Here is a 24,079-nt window from a genome sequence, read left to right on the forward strand (position 1 = left end):
ACAACCATATATTAGACAAGCAGCAAAAATTCAGCAGATTGCAATAATAAGTCAGAACATAGGCCTACAATGGAGATGGACGTGCAAAGAACTCCTGTTGCAAAGTTTAAGCTGGCATAAAGATAAAGCAAAGAAAGCAGAGCCACAGTCATGTATCTAAAACTTGATTTAGGAATGCAAGGATTCTCATCGTTCAGTAGACTGTCCCTGTATGCCTTCCAAGGCTACAACTCGAGATGAGGTTAGCTGGGACCTCCCATGGAAATGTCAGGTGTCTGGTCTCCCTCAGATGATGCACCACTGTGTATATAGTGGGGGCACTGAGGTGGCTACTCAAAGAGTAGTGACTCAAGTATAAGACCCCCACTTTTGGGTCACATTTTTGGGCCCAAAAATTAGGCTTATACTGAAGTATATACAGTACAGGTAGTCCCCGACTTATGAACGCCCGACTTACGAACGACCCGCTGATACGAACGGCATAGATTCTGTGTTTCCATGAAAACAAGCCAAAAAAACATTTTTCAAATTGGACTTATAGTTTTTGAGAAAATCGATTAAAAAAAATTCAAAGAAAAAAATGACTTTTAAACTTGTATAAGCATGTGCAGAGGGCAGAGGTGACACAGAGGGGGACACTGGAGGTACAGGGGGGCACAGAGGGGAGGTACAGGGGACAGAGATGGCACAGTGTTCTGACTTAAGAACAGATTCAGGTTAAGAACGAACCTATAGTCCCTATCTGGTTTGTTACCCAGGGACTGCCTGTAATTGTACTTAATCTGAGAGTAGGGACTGTACAATGTCAGATTTCCATAAAATCCTTAAAAGTAGGCAAAAGCAACTGTCATGGGATAAGTTTCCTGTTTGAAGGGGCACTATGGCAAAAATTTGTAAAATTTAAAATATGTAAAAACATATACAAATAAGATGTACATTTTTTTCCAGAGTAAAAAAAGAGAATTAAAGATTTTACAATAGGTAAACTAGGCACAGACTCAATAATCTGTAAATGAATATTGTAAAAAATAAGCAGTTTTATTCATTATGTTATTTTTACTGCAGTTCATCTTTAAAGTGGACCTGAACTGTTGCACAGGACAGAAGGAAAACATAGAGAAATGCACCCCATATGTATTTAAAGAGTTTAGCATGTTTAATTCCCAGTCATTTGTGTCTAATCACAAGTTCTGATTTGATCTCTCCCTGTGTCACATGACTGCCATGGCAGAGATGGCAGATAAGCTCATTTGAAAGCACAGGCTAACAATATGTCTGCTTCCATGAAAGCAGGAAGTAGAAACAGTGCCGATTTATTTTAGGATTTGTATCAGCTGTAACAAAGAAATGTTTTTCGATGAAGGCTATTATGCTGTTGTGTATCTTTAAGAGCAGAGAGGAAGTTCGGCGTTCAGGTCCACTTTAAAGCCACACACACACACACAGAAAAATTGGTTGTGGCGAGCCAACGGATAGCAGTGATTCTGTTAGTTATAGCAAAAGTCTTCTTTTACATTTTTACTTTATACAGTATAGTATTTTCTATTAAATATTTTTTTTCTATAAATCTGGGTTTCCATAAATCCTTAGGGGACATTTGCTTTGATATAAGAGTGCTTTGGACTACAAGCCTGTTTCCGGAATGAATTATGCTCACAAACCAAACCAAGGTTCCACTGTAATAAAATATTTACAAGAATGTGAGCTGTGCACCCACGTTTGTGGGATACTGTATATCTACCTGTTACTAGTAATATCTGCTTGCTTAGAACAGTAAATTGTACTTTTTTTTTCAATTACCGTATTTTCGGACAAGAAGATGCTCCTGACCATAGGACGCAGCTATGTTTAGAGGACAAAAACCAGGGGAAAAAATATATACTAAACCTGGTGCATCCATGGTGAAGGGGCATCTTGTGGATTATTGATTCTAAAAAGTCCGCGCTCACAATCTAGGTTAAGAAACAAATGGAGTCTCACTGTCCTTATTCGGGTTGTCCACAGACCATCCCGGTCAGGGTTCGCACTGTAAGTGCCCTTGGTGCTCCAAAGATGTATCAGCCAAGATTCACGTTATATGCAAAAGAGAAATAAAACAAACATAGTGTGGCACTGTATGCACTATGAATTTTCCAACACCTCTCCAAAGTGTAGACCTCCGTCACCTAGCACACCACACCAACTGTGCCTGGACACCCCCCAATGTGCCCGCACTCACCCTGTTACCCTCCTAAATATCCGGAGGTGGGAATGATAGCTTTTGGGGGTAGAGGTTATCCACACTTTCCGAGGCTCAGCAATCCACTTGTTCCATAAACAGCACTATGACTGAAAGACACTCTGATAGTGTAAAACCATAAAACTTTTAATAGCTAAAAAGTAATGCACTCACATGCGGTAGGAGTATCAAGCGCATATAGGATACAAGGTACAGTCCCCGGGCAGCTGTCTCAATCCGCGCTGTATCAGATCCACGCTCCTCCGCTCGTATCTCCGTGCACTTCCGGATATGTTGCCTGCTGGTCACGTGTGCCGAAGCTCCGCCCAATGCATTTCGTCAATAGATGACTCATCAGGGGCTGTCGGCACACGCTAGACCAGCGTTTAAAAAGGGGAGGTTGGCAAACAAAGGGATTTGTTCCCTGTAGAGGGTGCAAGTGCTGTAGGGAAGCCAAAGGGGTTAAGATACAAAAAGTTGTCTCTGGTGCTAATGGCCGTTCCTTTGAAATTAAAAGTTTCATTACTTGTGCCACATCCTATGTTGTGTATGTCATCTGGTGTAATTGCGGCCTCCAATATGTTGGCCGCACAACCAGACCTTTAAAAGAACGGATTGGAGAACACATCTCTAATATCCGTAAGGGGTTTGAGTTGCACAGTGTTTCATTACATTTCAAAAAAGTACATCAGTGCAACCCTAGCCAGATGTTTTTCTGTGGGGTAGAGAAACTCCAGCCAGCCTGGAGAGGATCCAATAAATTACGTGAAATCTCTAAAAAAGAAACGCGCTGGATATTCGATATGGAAACCTTAAGTCCTAAAGGATTAAATGTGGATCTTGACATCAATTGCTTTATTAATAATTCATAATCCTGTAAGGTATTTACAGTGTAGTTGTCCCCTACCGTTTGTACATAAAAACAGTATACCTCAGGGGTAGAGATTTGCTGCTATACTGTGTATAGGGATAGGGTTTGTTAGTAGGGAAAATGTATAAGCATGTAGCACTCTGAATTTTGAGTTGATCTGGTAAACATAGATTTGAGGATAATCGTGGAAGATTGTATATGTATGGTAGGGGGATTGGGGTGTGCGCATAGTATAGGTGGATTCTTGTATTAGTGCAGGTTTTTCAATTGTCAAGCAACTGTCTCATTCTATAGTTGCTGAGGATTCCCTTTTTTATTAAAATTGGATCAGTTCTTATTTTTATTGTATTCTCGTAGACGGAGAGGGAGGGGCGGGGTCCCTTTTTAAACGCTGGTCTAGCGTGTGCCGACAGCCCCTGATGAGTCATCTATTGACGAAATGCATTGGGCGGAGCTTCGGCACACGTGACCAGCAGGCAACATATCCGGAAGTGCACGGAGATACGAGCGGAGGAGCGTGGATCTGATACAGCGCGGATTGAGACAGCTGCCCGGGGACTGTACCTTGTATCCTATATGCGCTTGATACTCCTACCGCATGTGAGTGCATTACTTTTTAGCTATTAAAAGTTTTATGGTTTTACACTATCAGAGTGTCTTTCAGTCATAGTGCTGTTTATGGAACAAGTGGATTGCTGAGCCTCGGAAAGTGTGGATAACCTCTACCCCCAAAAGCTATCATTCCCACCTCCGGATATTTAGGAGGGTAACAGGGTGAGTGCGGGCACATTGGGGGGTGTCCAGGCACAGTTGGTGTGGTGTGCTAGGTGACGGAGGTCTACACTTTGGAGAGGTATTGGAAAATTCATAGTGCATACAGTGCCACACTATGTTTGTTTTATTTCTCTTTTGCATATAACGTGAATCTTGGCTGATACATCTTTGGAGCACCAAGGGCACTTACAGTGCGAACCCTGACCGGGATGGTCTGTGGACAACCCGAATAAGGACAGTGAGACTCCATTTGTTTCTTAACCTAGATTGTGAGCGCGGACTTTTTAGAATCAGTTTGACTTTTATTGTAACCACAGCAATATTGAGACGCGAACCACGTTTGCAATTGTATCATTGTTTTTTATCCTAAGCGCATAAGATTTGTTTTATTTATCTTGTGGATTATGCCCCCTTTGTACCTGATGCCCCCTTGTGTCTCCCTGTGTCCTCCTCTGTCCCCCATGTGCCCCCCATGTGTCCTCCTCTATGCCCCTTTGTGTCCCTCTAAGTCCTCTGTTTGTCCCCCTGTGTCCTTCTCTGCATGGGCACAGCACAGGGAGTCCTCGATATTGCGGCTGGTTGGAGATTCATATTGGCAGGCATTCACAAGTCAGGAACTCCCTGCACTTGCACTATAAGATGCAGTAATGTTTTCCCTCCACTTTTGGAGGAGAAAAGTGAGTCTTATAGTCCCAAAAAATATAGTAAATATTTGCAACTTCATGTTTTTCCTAAGCACCATAAGTGAAGCGGATGAATGAGGAGCAGCGATGCTTGCTTGAAGCCCATCTATGAACGAGACATAATGTATGAGTAAAAACATCTTATACAGTAGCCTAGTGAATCCAATTTTTATGTTATGCCCATTATTTGGCTAAGCCCAAGATCGGTAGTGACCACTCTCTCTTATTGTCGTGGATTGCATGGGGCTCCCTTTCTAATTTTGCAGGGAGGCCACTGTTGGCTGTTTCCTTCTCCGATCTTACATCCGATTCTGGCGGAGGTTTCCGTTTCCATGTGATCTGCAACGAAAGAGAAGGTACAAGTTGTAAATGAAAACATATGTGGGTACCGTAAAAATCATGCATTACCGTTAGAAGTTTTTTTATATATACAAATAAAGACAAGACACAGAACAGTTATATCGTGTTTTTTCTCCTGACGGACTCAGAGGCTCGCCCTGCTGCCGCTTAATAACCCCAGTGACACTAAATACTATTCCCCCTCTGAGCTGTAGCAACGTGGAGGGAGGTGAAATTCAGACTTTAGCTGAAAGGGCTGCCATGTTTGAGACATTCACCCCCTGCTACCTTTTTGCTCCCATTATCCGGGCTAGGTGTGAAATTCAAGTGTGACTAATGTTTTCTGTGGGTAATTAAGTCTAATTAGGTGACTTCTTATCTGCCTTCCATCATATGTTGCTACTCTGTCCTGTCCTTGCAGACTGAGGAGGTAGAAGGATACTGCCTGTTTTAAGATGAGATAAAATGAAAGCTGCCCTGGGAGTTAAAAATGATGCCCGGTTCCCTTTAACCTCTTATCACGAGGTAAGACTTTTCCTATTACTGATCTCCGCTCACTACATATTGCATCACAATTGGGGAGCCTCCTCCTATAATCTTGCATTTCATTTATATGTAGCAGACCAGTCACCACAGCTGAGGTGTTTTACTGGGACTGAGACTTATGGGCTGCCACAGTCGTAGCATACCTGTAAGTATTGGTTTGTGTTGCACTCACCTTCCTTCGTGTTCTAAGCCGCCCACTTGAGCCCCTCGATACGGGCCAGCCTGCTGCTGAGTCAGGTATGGTGTAGAGATATTTGGCGCGGCTGCTCTGAACGGCCTAAAAGCAATTTCAGGATTCCCACTGCGAGGATTATTCTTGGATTTCTTGTCTGGAACAGAAAGAACAAAAATCTATTCAGCCTGCAATCAGTCTTCAAATAGCCACCCCCATGTAATTTCCCATAGCCTGGAAGTGCTATAGGAAAAAACAAGGACACGGAATGACTGTGTATATTGTGCTACGACATTCCATTGTATAGCTTATTTGGGTGTTTCTGCAGGCTGTGACGTGCAGCAGTGGACAGGTGCTTTACAGAAGGACTGAGGTCACAGCCCAGGGTGTGTCAAGGTCACAACTGTAGTAATAGTTCTAAATCTAAACATCTGAAATAACATTGTTATAGGTATATTAACCTGCTGGGCGTTTCAAGGTTTTTTTTCGCCCGGTTTTTTTTCTTATCATGTAGCTAGCCTAGCGCTAGCTACATGATTCTCCCCTTCCTCCTCTCTCCCTCTGATCCTTCTGATCGCCGCCGGCGATCACGCCCATAAGGAAATCCCATTCTGAACGGGATTTCCTTTAGGGCTTCCCCCGTCGCCATGGCGACGATCGGAGTGACGTCATCAACGTCATCGACGTCGTGACGTCACTGGGACTCCCGATCCACGCCAAAGCGCAGCCTGCCGGCGATTGGCCAGGCTGCGCACGGGGTTTGCGGGGGGGAGGGGCCCTCTTTCGCGTCGGGTAGCGGCGGATCTGCGGCGGCGATCGGGGCAAACATGCAGCTAGCAAAGTGTTTGAAAAAAAATTATCAAAATCGGCCCAGCGGGGCCTGAGCGGTGCCCTCTATCGTCTCTGGACGAGCTCAGCTCGTCCAGAACGCTAGGGAGGTTAAAGTACTTATACTCTAGTGCAAATAAAGGGTATCTGAAGGCATGTGACATGGTGAGAAATGTGTATGGACTGTCTACCCCCCACAGCCTCAGATCGAGAAGATCTAATAACTTGACCACCCCCCAGAGTCCAACTCAAAATCTTTGGATACGAAGCCTTCTGTCATGCTGCCCCTACCCTTTGGAACACCTTGCCACACACCATCAAGAATCTAAAAAACTGAAAAGGCACCAGCTTAGTCTGGAAAAGCCACCTGTGTAGTCTGGCATTACAAATGCCAGACTTTAGAAATGTTTTATCATTGTCCCAATCCTACAGAGAACTAGTCAGTGTTCCTTTTTTCTCTCAGGGTCAGGAATCCAGACATCTAAATTACATTTTCTCTACAGTCAGACTGTAGCCTAAGTCTAGCCATACACATATTGATTTTTTTCTGTTCTATTCTTCCAGTCATCTATTGCTCTATAGGTGGCCATACACTGGTCAATTTGCCATCAGATCGAATCTGATCAGAGAGGGATTGTATGGCTGCCTTTACTGCAAACAGATGGTGAATCGATTTCAGCATGAAATCGATTCACCATCTGTGAAGCTGCCACCGCCCCCACCCCCCGCCAGCTATACATTACCTGATCCGGCCGGCGTGAGTCCCCCAGTCTCCGCTGTCTTCTTCTCTGCTCTGGGCTCCAAGGCTCCAGCTTCACTTCACTTCCTGTCCGGGGAAGTTTAAACAGTAGAGGGCGCTCTACTGTTTAAACTTCCTGTCGGGACAGGAAGAAGTGAAGCCTGCCGGAACCCAGCGGAGAAGGAGCAGCGGTGACAGCAGGGACATGAGCCATGAGGAACAGGTAATGTATTGTCGCTAGCGTCAGTCGTTGGACATTCGAACGCTGCTATCGACGCACTCCCGACCCGCCGGCGATCGAGAGAAATCTTCCGTGCGGATGGATCGACGGGAACGATCGATTTCGGACGGAAATCGATCGTTCGGTCAGCGTTTGCGCAACGATTTCACAGCAGATTCGATCATAGTGATCGAATCTGCTGTATATTGGAGGGAAAATTGTTTGGTGTATGGGTCCATTAACATATCCAATCAATTCACTTTCAATTATTTTTTGTAGTTTTTCATTCTAAAGTCCAGTCAGACATGTTGGACAATCTTTGCACAAGGTGAGCAAGGCAAGAGTATTGGTAGATCGATTGCCCATAGTGGTGCGCTGCACTGAGTACAATGCTTGAGGTTTGATCAACGCTGGATAGCTTTCTGGTGAAAACAATCAAAATTAAGCTTGATATGTACTGTAGGGTAGGAATCTATTACTATCTATCACTATTCAATAGAATTCCAATCGGATAAGGATCGATCGCCTTGGCATATCAGGTTATAAACCAACCCGTGTACCGTTCCTCACCGATAGAGATCGTAAAACTCTGTGTGGCTGAGAAAAACACATCTGAGTGCAAATACTGCACACTGTGAAATGTTTGGTCTTACCTACTGGTGGCACTGTCATTCAATCTGCTGAACTTTCACTGTCCACCAGCAAGTGGCTGTTTCACATATTTGACCAGACCTGCAGTTCCTTGCCGTACCTATGGGTGGTGCCTGGTTCTTGAACTGTTTTGGACTTCCACCTCTCACCAGCCGATGTTCTTTCACAGCTTGAACCCCTCTCAACAGCAGACACATCTGTTTAACCCCTGCAGTGGTGTATCTAGGAAAAACAGCGCCTATGGCGAATGCTGAAACTACTGTCCCTGGATCTCTCATCCCTTTAAGCTGAAAGAGTTGTAACCCCTTTTCATGCTTTCCAAACCAAACATTTTTGTTACTTTTTTCACAAACCAATTGACGCGTCAGTCTTCTATTTACTGGGCCAGGGCCGGATTTACCATAAGGCACTGTAGGCATGTGCCTACAGGCGCCTGATGATGGAAAGGCAGCTCATTCCCCTCCCTGAGCGTCTTCCTCCTTCGTGATGCAGAGTCCTGATGAGACTGTCAATTAGGGGTTACTCATCCGGCTCTTGGCATTCCACTGATAAGACCTCCCTTTAGTCAGGGGCACCTCTAGCTACTGAGCTTCCACTAGCTACCTAATACTAAAGGGCATCTTTAGGCACATAATATTGATGGTACTTCTGCTACCTAACACTAAGGGCACCTGTAGCTACCTATGATGGGCAAGGGAAGTAAGGGAGATGTGACAGCTGGGACAGTCAGCACACTTGCGGTGCAGATCAGTGGAGGTTTGTAGGTTCATGTAGGGCAAAGTCTTAAGGTGCCAGGACAACTGTGCCTATAGGCTCCTGTGAAGTCAATCCGGGCCTGTACTGGGCATTTGCTTTTGGCTGTCATGATGGCTTGCACACTCACATTGTAAGAATAAGGTTCCAGGTATGAATATCAGCCAAGAAACCCGTTCTGCCTGGAGTTTATATTTATGTGGGTTCCCCCGGCAATTTTTTTTCTAAATGCCAAAAATGTATTGATGGGTGAATTGGCTTTCCCAGAAACTGGCCTCAGACTATGGTAAGGGACACTGGGCCTAATGCTTGGACTGCCATTAACGTTGCCAGGCAGCACACGGCAATATTACCATTACTAACCCCAGCAGAGTACCACGAATTGTACAGTTAGCATGGCCAAAAGAACATGGGTAAGGTTAGTATTGCTATAAATGAGAAGTGTGAGCAGTTAAAATTTACGGTGCTCCTGGTTGTGACCAAAGCTCTTCAGGCACTTTCATTGACCCGAGGAAGCGGGCAAAGACCCGTGAAATGCGTTGTGTATTGTGGATGAATAAAAAAAACAACTTTCCATTAATTAATTGGTTTGTCTTTCTGAGAAAGTAAGACATTACACTTCTCATTTATATAACAGTTCATGGTGTTCAATCATCAAGGGTGTTTTTTTTTGTTATTTGAGGGACAGATAGTGATGATGGACTCATGATGTGAAGCGTTGCTATAGAAATTCATAAAATTAGTAATAGTGCTGACTGTGGAAACCCCATGATTCCCTTGTTTGTCTGTATAGCACAATGCATTCTGTGTTCTAGTATCAAAAAAATGACACTGCCTATATATCTTCAGACGGGCACCGAAAGCGCTTGTGCACTGCAGGAAGCATCAGCGTACAATAAAAATTGAAACACAGAACCCTGGTAGCTTTCCGATGTGATGCCAACAATTCCACCAAGCGTTGAGCGTTGGGTACCTGCTGCTCTGAAAGCCTGTGTTTATCAGGCTCCCCTACGGGCTGTGTGCATGCAAAACACGCAGGACGGCATTGTACGCGGATAGCACACGCCACGGCCGTGTTGATGAAGTATCTATAAAAACACATTTTCATTAATCCCCAGCAAGGCTGTTTTGGATGTCTGCTTAATTGCTGCGGGCTGACATCTTTGTCCTCCTTTAATTGCCGCTGATTGACATTTTTGTTTCTAAGCATTAGGCCTACGTTTAGAAATTAGTCTCGGTGATTTTAATACGCGGTGTTTAAAAGGAAAAGCCGTGTTTAGGGGAGCTCAATTATGTCAACATCTCTTGGCGGAATATAATTTCTGCAGAAATGAGCACTTAAGAGGAGCCGGGCTCTGAGCCGGCCGACCGCGGGGCTCTGAGTGTGCGGCTGGGGATGAAAGCCTGAATTAACCGCATGATTATGATTTGCCGTGTTTAACATCCATTAACATATGTGCGCTATACGAACGCTCGGCTGCGATTTAGAGGAGGGGAGAGGCGAGCGGGGAATGGAAGGCTCTTTTACTTACATTTATTGGAGTCATTCGGAAAGAGGTCGTCTTGTGGATTATTTAAATGAAGATCTGACCCGGGGAAGTGGTGGATGCCGCCTGGCAGGCAGACGTTGGTGATGCGTAACGGTGGCGGTTTTGCCAAAATGAGCGTGGAAGCTGGATACACCATTTCCATCACAGGGTTTGCGCCCAATAATGCCTGGGAAAAAATAAGGTGAAAAAATGACTCTACAGAACTATAGCCTTGCGCTGTGCGCACACGGTAATATTACCTGCATCTGGTGGATAGGCCGCATTGTGTGCTTCGTTCATAGCCCGGTTCACACATTCAATTTTAATTGGCCAATAACTGGCTAATTTTATCACCTCCATGGAGTGACAGTGAATAGTGTTCGAACACTCTGAGCTGATTGTGTGCGTAAGCTCACAAACTACATGGAAGTGGTAAAATTGGCCAATCAAAATTGGATGTATGTACCATGCTTAAGATTTTAGCCCTGCAAACTGGAATCACTTTCGGCCTTTACTTCATTTATTTTTCAAAGTATAGATTGATAAAACCCAGTCAAACAAATGAAACACAAATATTTTATAATGAATTTAAAATATTTAGTCAATGAGGAACAAAATACAAGGAATTATTCGTTTCACCATTTTTCTATTTATTTCATACCGTGGGCTATATTGTTTATTAGTTATTATTTAATCCTTAAAGTGAACCTCCGGACTAAAACTCAGCAGCACTGAAAAGGCTTGGTGTTTCTTTAACAGTTCCACAGCATCAGAACGTTGTTTTTCTTACCAAAGCATCATTTTTAGCTGCATTTTTAGCTAAGCTCCACCCATTAAAGAAAAGAAGCCTGGGCTTTTTTTCCCTGATGCTGTGCAGAGCATGGTGGGATTTTCTATGTTGTTATTCACGTTGCCTAGCAACTGGGAGAGGTGCTCAGGACAAAGGACAGTTGGAACTGTATCTCATGCACCCTGTCACCTCCTTTCAACCAAAAAGATGGCTGCCATCATGAAATCAAACATTTGCCTGTTCTTTTAAAATAGGGTGGGTAAGAGATTATATTACCTATCTATTTTAATTAACATAACTAATGTAACTTAATGACAGTATGTTTGTTTAGGCTGGAGTTCCTCTTTAAAGGGAATCTGTATATTGAAAAAAAAACCTCTGGGGAATACTTACCTCGGGAGGTGGAAGCCTCTGGATCCTAACAAGGCTTCCTCGTCCTCCTCCGTCCCTCCGTTAGAGTGCTGGACCCCCAGAAGTGCGGCAAGGTAAATATTTGCCTACCGCGATCCTGCCCAGGTGCACTAGCGGCTCTCAGTTCGGGTTCAGCCGAAAATAACCGAGCTCGATTGTATCCGCTCTACTGCGCAGACACGAGTCCTTTGCGCCTGCGCAGTAGATCGAATACGATCCATCTCGACTATTTCCGCCTAGCCCAAACATAGAGCCACTAGTGCGCCTGCGCAGGATCACGGAGAGGTAAATACATCACTGTCTGTCAAGCTTGTCAGGGGTTGGGGGGGGTTTGGGGGATCCAGTGCTGGATTCCGACAAGCTTCAGAAGTCAGAGAAGCCCGAGGCTTCTCCCTGCCGAGGTAAGTATCAAACAAATAACAGCGCTCATAGGCTGCAACTGAATTGTAGACCAACAGAGGCATACAGAGCCCCATAGGGGCTAAATACATGCCTTGAATGCAAATCAGATGCAAATCATGTACTAGTCCTAATCTATAATTTGAATGCAAATTGAAGCACATGGATGCAGCTAGCCATAAGCAGTGGCGGCTCCAGCTTCAGATTTTTGGGGGGGCTCAAAGGGGGCACAAGGGTTGGCAGGCGGGGCTCATAGAGGGGAACTGGCGGCGCGCGCAGCGCGCCGCAGCAAAAAAGTGGGCGTGGTCATAACATTGTGTGGGCGGGGCTAACTAATGTAGTTGCACCAGCTAATGTAATGTTACATAAAAAAAAAAAATGAAGTAAATGCACATAATGACAGACCACATAATGACAGACAGCGTTTCCCCAGTAATTGCATGTAATGAGAGACAGCCCTTCACCAGTAAATGCACATATTGAGAGACAGCCTTTCACCAGTAAACGCACATAATGACAGACAGATTTTCACCAGTAAATGCAGGTAATGACAGACAGCCTTTCACCAGTAAATGCACATAAGAGACAGCTTTTCACCAGTAAAATGCATGTAATGAGAGACAGCCTTTCACCAGTAAATGCACATAATGACAGACAGCATTTCACCCGTAAATGCACATAAGAGACAGCCTTTCACCAGTAAATGCACATAAGAGACAGCTTTTCACCAGTAAAATGCTTGTAATGACAGACAGCCTTTCACCAGTAAATGCACATAATGACAGACAGCGTTCCCCCAGTAAATGCACATAATGACAGACAGCGTTCCCCCAGTAAATGCATGTAATGAGAGACAGCGTTTCACCAGTTAATGCACATAATGACAGACAGCCAGTGTCCCCAGTATAGGTAGCCAGGTGTATAGATGTCCCCAGTATGTAGTCAGGCTGGTGGTGGTAGGCTGGGGGCCCAAGGGCCGCTCAAGCCTGGCTGGTGTTGGGCTGGAGACCTCAGGCTCAGGCCTGGCTGGTGGTGGTGGGCTGGGGCAGCTCAGGCCTGGCAGGTGGTGGTGAGCTGGGGCACCTCTGGGCAGCTCAGACATGGCTGGGGGCCCCAGGGCAGCTCAGGCCTGGCTGGTGGTGGTGGGCTGGGGCACCTTAGGCCTGGCAGGTGGTGGTGGTGGGCTGCGGGCCCCAGGGCAGCTCAGGGCTGGCTGGTGGTGGTGGGCTGGGGCACCTCAGGCCTGGCAGTTGGTGGTGGTGGGCTGGGGGCCCCAGGGCAGCTCAGGCCTGGCTGGTGGTGGTGGGCTGGGGCACCTCTGGACAGCTCAGACCTGGCTGGTGCGCTGGGGGCCCCAGGGCAGCTCAGGGCTAGCTGGTGGTGGTGGGCTGGGGCACCTCAGGCCTGGCAGGTGGTGGTGGTGGGCTGGGGGCCCCAGGGCAGCTCAGGGCTGGCTGGTGGTGGTGGCTGGGGCACCTCAGGGAAGCTCAGGCCTGGCTGGCAGGTGATGGTGGTGGGCTGGGGGCCCCAGGGCAGCTCAGGGCTGGCTGGTGGTGGGAAGGCCTCAGGTCTGGCTGGTGGTGGGTGGGCTGGGGCCCCCCAAATGGGTGCTCAGAGTCAGGTGTGGTGGATGGGGGTGGTGCCGTGCTGGGCTCAGCTTAGACTCAGGAGGGCAGCTCAGGCCTGGGTGGCTGCCTGGTGCAAAAAAAAAAATTTGGCAGTTGGCTGGCTGGAGTGGACAGGACAGGACACCCACCTTGAGCTGCCTTGTCGGAGTTCCGAGTCCTGCTGGCTGCTGTGCTGAGCTCTGGGCTGGCTACTGGCAGTGGCTCGGCTCCAGCCTCCAGTCCTGGCTGTGCGCAGTGCTGGCCATCGCGGGTGCCTGGGTCACTGGGTGTGACTTAATGCTGGCTGGAGAGTGGAGACTGGCTGTCTCCTGTCGGCGGATGGCGGCAACTAGCTGCGCGGGCAGGCGAGGAGAGTGCGCTGCACGTGTCACGTGACGCCAGACGTCGTCACGTGACACACATTTATATTGCAACACGCAACGTACCCTGCAGGGCGGGCCGCTCTGCGTGGCTGAGCCAGCACCCGGGCTGGGGGGCGGTGACTGATTTCTGGTGGGTGGGTGAGTGACACAGCTAGCGCAAGCCCAGGACCTCCTCCCAGGCTTGGCACCTTCCTTGTGTGCAGCCAGTAAGGTCGGAAGTTCTCGGAACTTGCGGCGGCCGGCGGGGGGGCTTTAAGGGGGGCTAATGAGCCACCAGCTGGGGCTGAAGCCTGGGTAAGCCCCAGTGTGGCGCCGCCACTGGCCATAAGTATACTTACATGAGTTTTGTACAGCAGGGGACATTGGCAGCGCTCCCAAACAGGGTGCACCCGAATTGACTACCTGCAATAGATGTGCAGAGCTCCACTATGTGGACTAAAATACACAACTTGCATTCAAAACAGGTACAGCAAAGGAGGATGTTAGGGCTCATAGGCTGCAACTGAATTGTAGACCAACATAGGCATGCAGAGCCCCACAGGGGCTAAATACATGCCTTGAACGTCCTAACTTCCTCCTTTGCTGTACCTGTTTTGAATGCAAGTTGTGTATTTTAGTCCACATAGTGGAGCTCTGCACATATATTGCAGGTAGTCAATTCGGGTGCAGCCTGTTTGGAAGCGCTGCCAATATCTCCTGCTGTACAAAACTCGAGGTAAGTATCCCCCAGAGGAGGCTTTTTTAGTTACAGTCTCTTTAAAGCGAACATGAGGTGAGAGACATATGGAGGCTGCATTATTTATTTCCTTTTAACAATACTTGTTGCCTGGCAGTCCTGTTGATCCGGATTCAGTAGTATCTGAATCACACACCTGAAACAAGCAACTAATCCAGTCAGATTTCAGTCAGAAACATCTGATCTGCTGCATGCTTGTTCAGGGTCTATGGCTAAAAGTATGGCAGAGGATCAACAGTACAGCCAGGCAATGTGCATGGTTTAAAAGGAAATAAATGTCAGCCTCCACACCCCTCTCACCTCAGGTGTCCTCAAATGCACAATTTTTCCTTTCTTTAATAGATTGTGAGCCCCTCTGAGGGACAGTTAGTGGCAAGACAATATACTCTGTAAAGCGCTGCGTAATATGTCGGCACTATATAAATACTTAAATAAATAATCTAACGTCATTTAGGATCGCTCCTTGTTCTGATTAATTATACTAATAATGAACCCGGATCTGTGACGCTGCCATAGAAATATTGCTTGTCTCGAACTATTTGTCATCCTCCACAAGGCAATTCTAGGCAGTTGCCTAGGGCCTGGAGAGTATATAGGGGCCTGGTGGATGCTGGCCCTCACCAAATCTAAGGAGTTATACAACTGGTATCTCTTTTCAGAAAACTGCTTCTCTATAAATGTGCCTCTACATAAAGTTATTTCACACAGGAAGTGAAACTTTACTTGCTGTTCCAGGAAGTGCATCTCTGCCCGAGCCTTTTCCTCATTGGTCACGGCGATTCCATCCAATATCTGCAGGTTCTGGAGTCGGAGAATAACCAGTTGCCGATGGAACATTTTTCGCGACAACTAAAGACAAACAGACGTATGAAGACGTTAAATATTACACTGTATCTGTAGGGAAAAAAGTGCCCAAATCAGACTGGCCAAGTGTCACGGTTTCACCATGGCACTAAGGATTTGCAGCCTCTATCAGGCATCACGGGGCACAGGTCAAATGTCCCGGCCTCTTCACAGAGCAGGAGAGTTTGCAGTTAACTGTTTCACTGCCCAGAGTCTTTGCAGAGAACACAAATACATGCATCACATCACACTCTGCAGCCTTGCTTCACACTGAACTTCATCAGCAGCACAACATCATAAAACTCCAGGCTCAGCAAGGAATGTCTTTGAAGTTGAGAGAGAGTGATACAGGGATCTCTACCCTGGCTCTCTGGTTACAGAGCATCTGAATAGTGAGGTGGATAGCTTATCTTTCAATATGCTTGTGAAGTGCTAGAAATCCTGTATGTATTAATCATATTGGTTGCATTCCTCCTCTGTGCTATTGCTTTTATTAATAACCCATATTGTGATACTAGTAGCAGTAGGATATTGTACCGTGTTAGCCATCAGTAAAAGCAAGAAGTTTTAAATCAGGATACCATTTATTGGCTAACTAAAAATGAATAAAAATAAGCAAGCTTTCGGCTTTGCAGCCTTCGTCGGGCTTATATCCTGTTAGTTTGCAGGTTGGTGGTACAGACAGCTATATACGTGCAACATCAAAAGGGAAAACAGATTTTTTTTTTCAAGCATAAATACATGTCATTAAGATGCCTTAATTCAAACAGACCATCTAAATGGGGTTAGAGGTTGTTAGCTGAGATAAGGATCCTTGTTTATGCCATGCTCACAGACCTGGGATTAGGATTGACCCAGAGGTATTGTAAATTCTTAGTTCACAAGTTCAGCTAGAATGGCTGAGAAAGTTCAAATTAGGGATAGTTGTGTATTTTTTTTTCATTTATAGTCCTGGGACTAGAGTTATGAACTTGTAGGCACTGTGTTAACATTTCTGATATGTGACGTTTTTGCCAGAAATAAAGAATTTAATATTTTGCACATTTCAGTCTTTATTTTCTTATTTAATATATTCATAACTCTTCATGTAGAGCTGTTTACTCTAATTTATATCCTTTAATACATACGTGTGCTGTGATTATTCTTTAAATAGCTTGCCTACCGTCGCTCCATGCGCCAATATCTGCTTAGGATGGAGGGGGAAACTGTATTAGGGAGGGGGTGTGGCTTTGAGAATGGGGGTGTGGTTAAAGGTATGGCAGGGGCGTGTCTTAGTGTCCCTTCTTCCTGACTCCAAAAGTTGGGAGGTATGCTTACCTCACTAAAGGGAAGCCTCTGAATAATCCAGATGCTTCCCCCGTCCCCCTCACCGTTTCAGCGCTGGGACGCCCCAAATCTTTTTGAGGTGCTTCACATGGCTGCGGTCGCACTGCTTGAGCGCAAGTACAGTTTGCTGCTGTACAGGCATGACCCGTCCTGCGCAGTGCCGCCGTGCTCATTCACGGACTGGAGCACGGCAGCAAGCTTTCAGAGAGACCTGGTGAGAAGTGATGGTCTGGAGGAGGAAGTGGGGAGGAGCCAGAGGCTTTCCTCTACTGAGATAAGTATCTGACTTTCTTTTTTTTTTTAAGCAAGTCTGAAGTAAAAAAAAACAAAAAAAACAGATACTCACCTATGGAGAGTAAAGGCTCTGGGTCTTATAGAGCCTTCCTGATCCCCTCAAGGTCCCCTCCTTTCAGCGCCATCCCCTTGGGCAGCTCCGTACTGCGCATGCGCAAGCACACACTCGCATCTGTGTAGTACGGAGCCACCCATCATCAAAAGCACTCAGGCTCCTGAAGCCTTCTGAAGCCTCCCGTGGCAGCAGACTTAAATGGGGGTCACAGTACTGGACGGTAAGAGGATCGTGAAGGCTCTAAAGGCCCCAGAGCCTTCCCTCTCCATAGGTGAGTATGTGGGGCAGGTCGGCCTATCTGGGGGGATGTAGTTGCAGAAGATATAGCTATCTGTCCTCACTGGGGGCAAGTGTTCCCGGCAACTCTCCAAACTGTCCACTTGAGCTGCAAGGGACCATAGAGGAAGCAAGACAGAGCGAGGACAGGTAGCTATAGTTCCTGCAGCACATTCAGTGGCACATTCAGCACCCACTTGTTTGTTCACTATGCAAGGAAGGGGGAAGGGGGGGGGGGGCAAAGGCACAATTAGGGTTCAGCCAATCAGCACGTCATAGCTTTTTTAGGCCAAGAGAAGAGGGGTCGGCGTATGCGCAAGAGGGCTTAACCCACGTGTTTATATACAATATCTTCCTTCCACCTCGCCATGTGATCACTGCCTAACCCCAGTACTGGTCCATGAATAATGAGGTCACAGGATAGCAATGCTGGCATTGTACCCAAACACCAACATACACCAAGGCCCAGCACAGTAAATAAGGACAGTATAAATACTGCAGCAGAGGCACAGAGGAGGCGGGGTGAATGAACACTAAGCTCCGCCCCACATATCAGTCATTTCACAGTAAACAAGGACAGTATTAATACTGCAGCAGTGGCACAGAGGAGGCGGGGTGAATGCACACTAAGCTCCGCCCCACATATCAGTCTAGTCAGAGTAAATAAGGGCAGTATTAATACTGCAGCAGAGGAACAGAGGAGGCGGGGTGAATGCACACTAAGCTCTGCCCCACATATCAGTCATGTCAGAGTAAATAAGGACAATATTAATACTGCAGGCACAGAGGAGGCAGGGTAAATGCACACAAAGCTCCACCCCACATATCAGTCATTTCACAGTAAATAAGGACAGTATTAATACTGCAGCAGTGACACAGAGGAGGCGGAGTGAATGCACACTAAGCTCCGCCCCACATATCAGTCACATAACAGTAAATAAGGACAGTATTAATGCTGCAGCAGTGACACAGAGGAGGCGGGGTGAATGCACACTAAGCTCCGCCCCACATATCAGTCACATAACAGTAAATAAGGACAGTATTAATGCTGCAGCAGTCCACAGAGGAGGCGGGGTGAATGCACACTAAGCTCCGCCCCATATATCAGTCACATAACAGTAAATAAGGACAGTATTAATACTGCAGCGGTGGCAGAGAGGAGGCAGGGTAATTGCACACTAAGCTCCGTCCCACATCTATCAGTCATATGATATCACAGTTAATAAGGACAGTATGAATACTGCAGCAGAGGCACAGAGGAGGCGGGGTGAATGCACACTAAGCTCCACCCCACATCTATTAGTAACAAGACACTATGGCGCCGGGCTCGTTCTCCCATCAGCTTTCAGTGGCAGCAGAGATATTGAAAAACTAGGAAATGATTGCTAACAAAAAGTACTTACAGGGTTTCCAGATATGGATAGTTCTGATAGAGCCGGGATGGCCTCCAGCTTTTCTATTTCTGAAATTTCCTGTTAAGCAATCAGTCAAATGTTTATTTCAATAAAATATCTGTGCCATTGTATAGGAATAATGATAGCTAAAGAAACTGATAATTTAACTTAACTGTTTTTAAAGAAAAAAACAATAGTTACACAACAGGTGTAACATAAACACATTCTGAAATTTCATATGATTTCACTCCATGACCTATGGTGTTTGTAACTGCAGGAATGCTATATTTGCTATATAAAAAAAGACCTCTTTTTACTTGCCAGTTTTCTTAAGCAATAAGATCATAACTGAAACGCCGCATTCCCACGGCAGAGCGATGTATTTATACCCCCCCCCCAAATTCCCGGGGCTAAATTTGGAGATCGCTTCCTGGTAGAGGCAGAGCTTTAACAATCTCCACCCATCTCCGCCTCTCCCCACCCCTCTTAGTCTTCTTTCACTGAGAGGGGTGGGGAGAGGCAGAGATCGACTCCAGCAGAGGCTGAGCTACAGCGCAAAGCTCTGCCTCCCCTGGGGGGTATAAATACATTGTTCTGCCATGGGAATGTGACGTTTCAGCTATGATCTTATTGCTTAAAGAGAACCCGAGGTGGGGTTCTTCCATCGCAATCTCCATACAGAGGCGGGGTCTGTCTATAGAGCCCAGCCTCTGTTGCTAGTTAGTGCCCTCCAAAGCCCCCCCTACGCGCTGTCAGACCCCATAAAACACAGCCGCGCTACGCGGCTGTGTTTACCTCACTACTGTCAGTCTCGGCTGCTCCCCCGCCTGCTGAATCGCTCCGGTCCCCGCCCGCCTCCCTCCCCTCCAATCAGCGGCGAGGGAAGGGACGTGGGCGGGGACCGGAGCGATTCAGGAGGCGGGGAGAGCAGAGACTGACATTAGTGAGATAAACACAGCCGGCTGCGACACGCTGCGTGTCGCCAGTGCGGCTGTGTTTTATGGGGTCTGACAGCGCGCAGGGGGGGCTTTGAAAGAAACTAACTAGCAACAGAGGCTGGGCTCTATAGACAGACCCAGCCTCTGTATATGGATTGCGATGGAAGAACCCCACCTCGGGTTCTCTTTAAGAAAACCGGCAAGCAAAAAGATATATTTTTTAAGGCTTCAGACTCTCTTCAAGGAATGAAAGAAACCTGGCTGTGGTCCTGGAGGCTGCCATTTTAGAATCCTATGAGGCTGAACCTGCCTTTCAAAGGCCCCAAATTCTCTGCAGCAGTTACCGTTGTTATGAAAATGACACTGAAGGTATGTATGGCAGTACAATGAAACCACTTTGCATAAGCCTAACTGCTGGTCTCTATACATCCCATTATGGGTCAACCCAAAGCTCGTACACTTCTGTACTATACCTGACCCTGTAAAATGTGCTAGACCTGAGATAAAAATGTTAAGATATTGCTCCTGAGGGGATCTCAGAAATATAATGTCCCCACTCACATGTTTTTCAGGTTTTTACAGCACAGGCATGCAATGCAGGCACAATGTGGCCAAGAACCTCTTCATTGAGGCACTGATGATTGTTGATAACTTTGAAAAACCCTATCCTGTAGCCACCCAGACCTGCTGACTAATTTGGGGCATAATACAGAAAAACTCAAGGCCAAGTGGGTGGTGGACTTGGGAGACATGGACGATAAGGGGTGGAAGGAGGCTGTTGGTAGAGGGGCTGAATTTCTGATCTCCTTCATGGTCGAACTTGTAGACGCTTACATGACTAGTAGCTACTGTCTTTTTGAAAGTTCATTCATGGTATTTTGCAGCTTAAAGCAGAACTGAAAGGTCTTTAAAAAAATAAGAGTTTTACTAAAAAAAAAAAACACTCCAACAGCTGGCAGAGACAATATTGAGTTTGTACCTGAATTTTATTGCATCCAATAAAGAGCTTTCTCAGTTGGATGAGAGGAAGTAGATTGTTGACATCTCTGAGCCTATTTTCCTCAAGACGGAGAGACACCAGAGAGCTCAGCTTGGCAAATGACGTCTCAGTAACGTGCTTAATGCGGTTGTGGTCCAGGATGAGCTCTTGGAGGAACTGCAAACCATCGAGTCCCTCCACATGGCTGATCTCATTTCCTGGTGAGACGGGGAGAAAGCAGAGACTGTCCTGAGGATTATCATGGGATTCATATCCAAGCTGTAACTTTTATTGTGTTATTTTCAAAGGCGAACTTCATTGCTATGAAAAGTTTAAAGGTGAAGTCTAAAGACCAACTTTACCAGAGATAGCAATAGGGGAAAAAAACTAAATCAAGACATTGCAAAGTGAGAAGTTAAAACAATTGAAGATAGATCAAGAAATAATTGAAAACTGCCATGTAATTCGTTCATGTTGATTGATCCTCAGAGAGCCTGCAGGTCAGAATCTTTACTGCTACCCACTGCCTATAGACATGTCCAATAGCAATGGCTATATATATATATATATATATATATATATATATATATATATATATATATATACATATGTTACGGCCAGAACCCGAAGTTTGGCCACTTCTAGTTCTGGCCGGCCACTTCGGTTTCTGCGGCCAATGTTAGAAATGGATTGTTTACTCTGATATTAATGTATCTTCTGGCCGCAGCGCAGCGGCCAAACGTAGAACCACTTAGTTAATTTGTTGCAATTAAGCCGGCGGCAATGTAACAATTCAAGCCGCCGGCTTTTTATCTGCCTCTCTCTCTCTCCTCTTATGGCCAGCCGGCGGGGGACGCGCGAGTCCCCCAGAGTCGTTCGTCGCAGCAGGGGCAGCAGAGCGGGGAGGCTGCAGACATTGCTTCTGCCAGCACCCGCTCTGCAAGAACGGCAGGCTTCCCTGCCGCGACGAACGACTCCGGGGGGACACTCGTGTCCCCGCCGGCTGCCCATAGGAGAGCGAGAGAGGCGGGGGGGGGGGGGGGAGAAGGAGAGAGAGGCAGATAAAAAGCCGGCGGCTTGAATGGTTACATTGCCGCCGGCTTAATTGCAACAAATTAATACGTTTGGCCGCTGCGCTGCGGCCAGAAGATACATTAATATCAGAGTAAACAATCCATTTCTAACATTGGCCGCAGCGCAGCGGCCACTTCGCAAATTGGCCGGCCAGAACCCGAAGTGGCCGGCCAGAACTAGAAGTGGCCAAACTTCGGGTTCTGGCCGTAACATATATATATATATACATATATATATATATATATATATATATATATATATATATATATATATATATATATAAACGTAATGAGTGTTTCCCGATCCATCTACCTACTGCCAGAACACGCGACATCACATGACGGGCGCGAATGAAAGTTCAAATGATTGCGGCATTTTGCGCAGGAGTCGACAGGGAAGATCCGACTTGCCGCGGCGATTGTAATTGGTGCACATTGCAAAACATTCGTTAAATCGCACACATGTACCCATGTTTCGAAATCGTGGAAATGATCGCTTGTGAAAAGAATAGTCTCTAAAAAGTCTCTGGATAAAACGTGAGAAAAGTCGCGTTGCGGATACACACCTTTAGGGCTTGTTCTCACCTAGGGCGTTTTCGCAGTTTTTTCAGCGCTGGCAATTTTCAAAATTGCCTTTAAAGCGCTTGTGCAATGATTCTTTATGGGACAGTTCATACCAGCGCGTTGCTTCTGCTTTCCGCTGACCGAAGCGCTGCCTGTACCATTTTTGGGGCAATTTTGCTACAATGGAAGGTATAGGCAAAGTGCAAAATGCTCAAAAATCGCTGTATGTGGCGATTGCGTTCGCAATTTTTAGAATAAGTACATTGTATTTATTCTTTTACCAGGTCAAAGGGTTCACTTCCTGAGTTGCGTCAGGAAGTGAAAAAACAAATCGCTCTGCAAAAGCGCTTTGAAAAAGTGCTTTGCACAATATCATAGCGTGCAGGTAAGTGCCGCGAGAGGAAAAAAAAATCACACACAAAGTCGCAAAACGAGGACATCAGCGATTTTAATTTCAGACGTGAACAAAGCCTTACAGATTTACTATAAGATCGTTAATTCTCATTTACCCTGCAGGTACAGCAACTTCAGGTTCCTTAGTCTACCCAGCTGCAGTTGCGGCAAATTGCTGATTCCATTGTAGCCCAAGTGAAGAACTTCTAAACTCTGCATGATGGGGGTCAGTGTCTCTCCAAACAACGCATCTCTAAAACATAAAGGGAAAATGAGAATGTCTAAGTGCAGAAAGTATTGTACTTTGAAAATTGCAGATTATTAAAATAATTATAAATTGACTTATGTGTATCTTATACAGCACTTTGTTTATTTTTGATTTGTTATGTATGGTAGCTTATTGCTCCATTGTATGTTATATAATAGAGCGTTAGATTCAATACGCCTCACTGCTTCTCATTACTGGTTTTTTTTTTATTGTGTACTGTTTGTATGGCTCTTTTATACGCTCAATCAATAAAAATTGTATTAAAAAAATTATACCTTTCATTGGCTCACATTGCTCATAGGGTCAGAAACCAATGAAAACAGCCCCTGACTAGTGATGAGCGTAATTACCTAATTGCGATTATGCAAAATTTTGCGTAATTCATTAAATTATGATTATGGCCGTAGTAAAAATTTTGTGTTTATGGGGAATTTCGTAATTACGATCGTTTTTCATAATTATGATCATTTATGTAACACAAACAAATCAGAATTTCGTGTGTAACAAGCTGACACATCATTGCATTCCAGCGGTTCTGGAGGTGTGTTTAGCTTCTAAGGGTAACAATGGTTAATTTGCATATATTCAGCAGTGATGCACTGGGAGACATCTCAAGCTCACTCCAACCTGAATTATCGCAAATTCTTTCTGTTTGAAGAAAGCAAACTTTTGTGTTTAACACAGAAATTCGTCCGTTCTCAATTGTGTTCCAGTCCAGAGCCTCCTGATACATTTAAAGTGACAGCACGTGCAGGGACCTTTTCATTATCGGATATTGCAAGGCCCAAAAACCAATTGTCTCAATTTAACCGCTAAATGCACCATGACAAAGAGCACCTGTCATAGAGGTGGCTGCAGATAGAGCCTCCTGATGCATTTAAAGCGACAGCATGTGCCTTTGTGCAGGGGCCCTGCAGTGAAAAGCTCCTTTAAAGAGAATCTGTATTGTTAAAATCGCACAAAAGTAAACATACCAGTGCGTTGGGGGACATCTCCCATTACCCTCTGTCACAATTTCGCCGCTACC

At 45.8% G+C, this 24,079-nt stretch overlaps 1 protein-coding gene across 1 annotated transcript in view; it reads right to left on the bottom strand.

Annotated features, from left to right (window-relative positions):
* Positions 1–4,671: 4,671 nt before the first annotated feature.
* LRRC9 (leucine rich repeat containing 9) overlaps positions 4,672–24,079 on the bottom strand; it is a 150,775-nt gene continuing 131,367 nt past the window's right edge. The window contains exons 27-33 of the mRNA XM_068254432.1: positions 22,901–23,037; positions 20,755–20,972; positions 18,847–18,915; positions 15,373–15,498; positions 10,327–10,510; positions 5,604–5,760; positions 4,672–4,885 (exon numbers count right to left, since the gene is read on the bottom strand). Coding sequence (XP_068110533.1) covers positions 4,846–4,885; positions 5,604–5,760; positions 10,327–10,510; positions 15,373–15,498; positions 18,847–18,915; positions 20,755–20,972; positions 22,901–23,037 — 931 coding nt within the window. The 3' untranslated portion in view covers positions 4,672–4,845. The remainder of the gene's footprint in view (positions 4,886–5,603; positions 5,761–10,326; positions 10,511–15,372; positions 15,499–18,846; positions 18,916–20,754; positions 20,973–22,900; positions 23,038–24,079) is intronic.

This window comes from Hyperolius riggenbachi, chromosome 9 (assembly GCF_040937935.1).
Source record: "Hyperolius riggenbachi isolate aHypRig1 chromosome 9, aHypRig1.pri, whole genome shotgun sequence".
Classification (NCBI taxonomy): Eukaryota; Metazoa; Chordata; class Amphibia; order Anura; family Hyperoliidae; genus Hyperolius; species Hyperolius riggenbachi.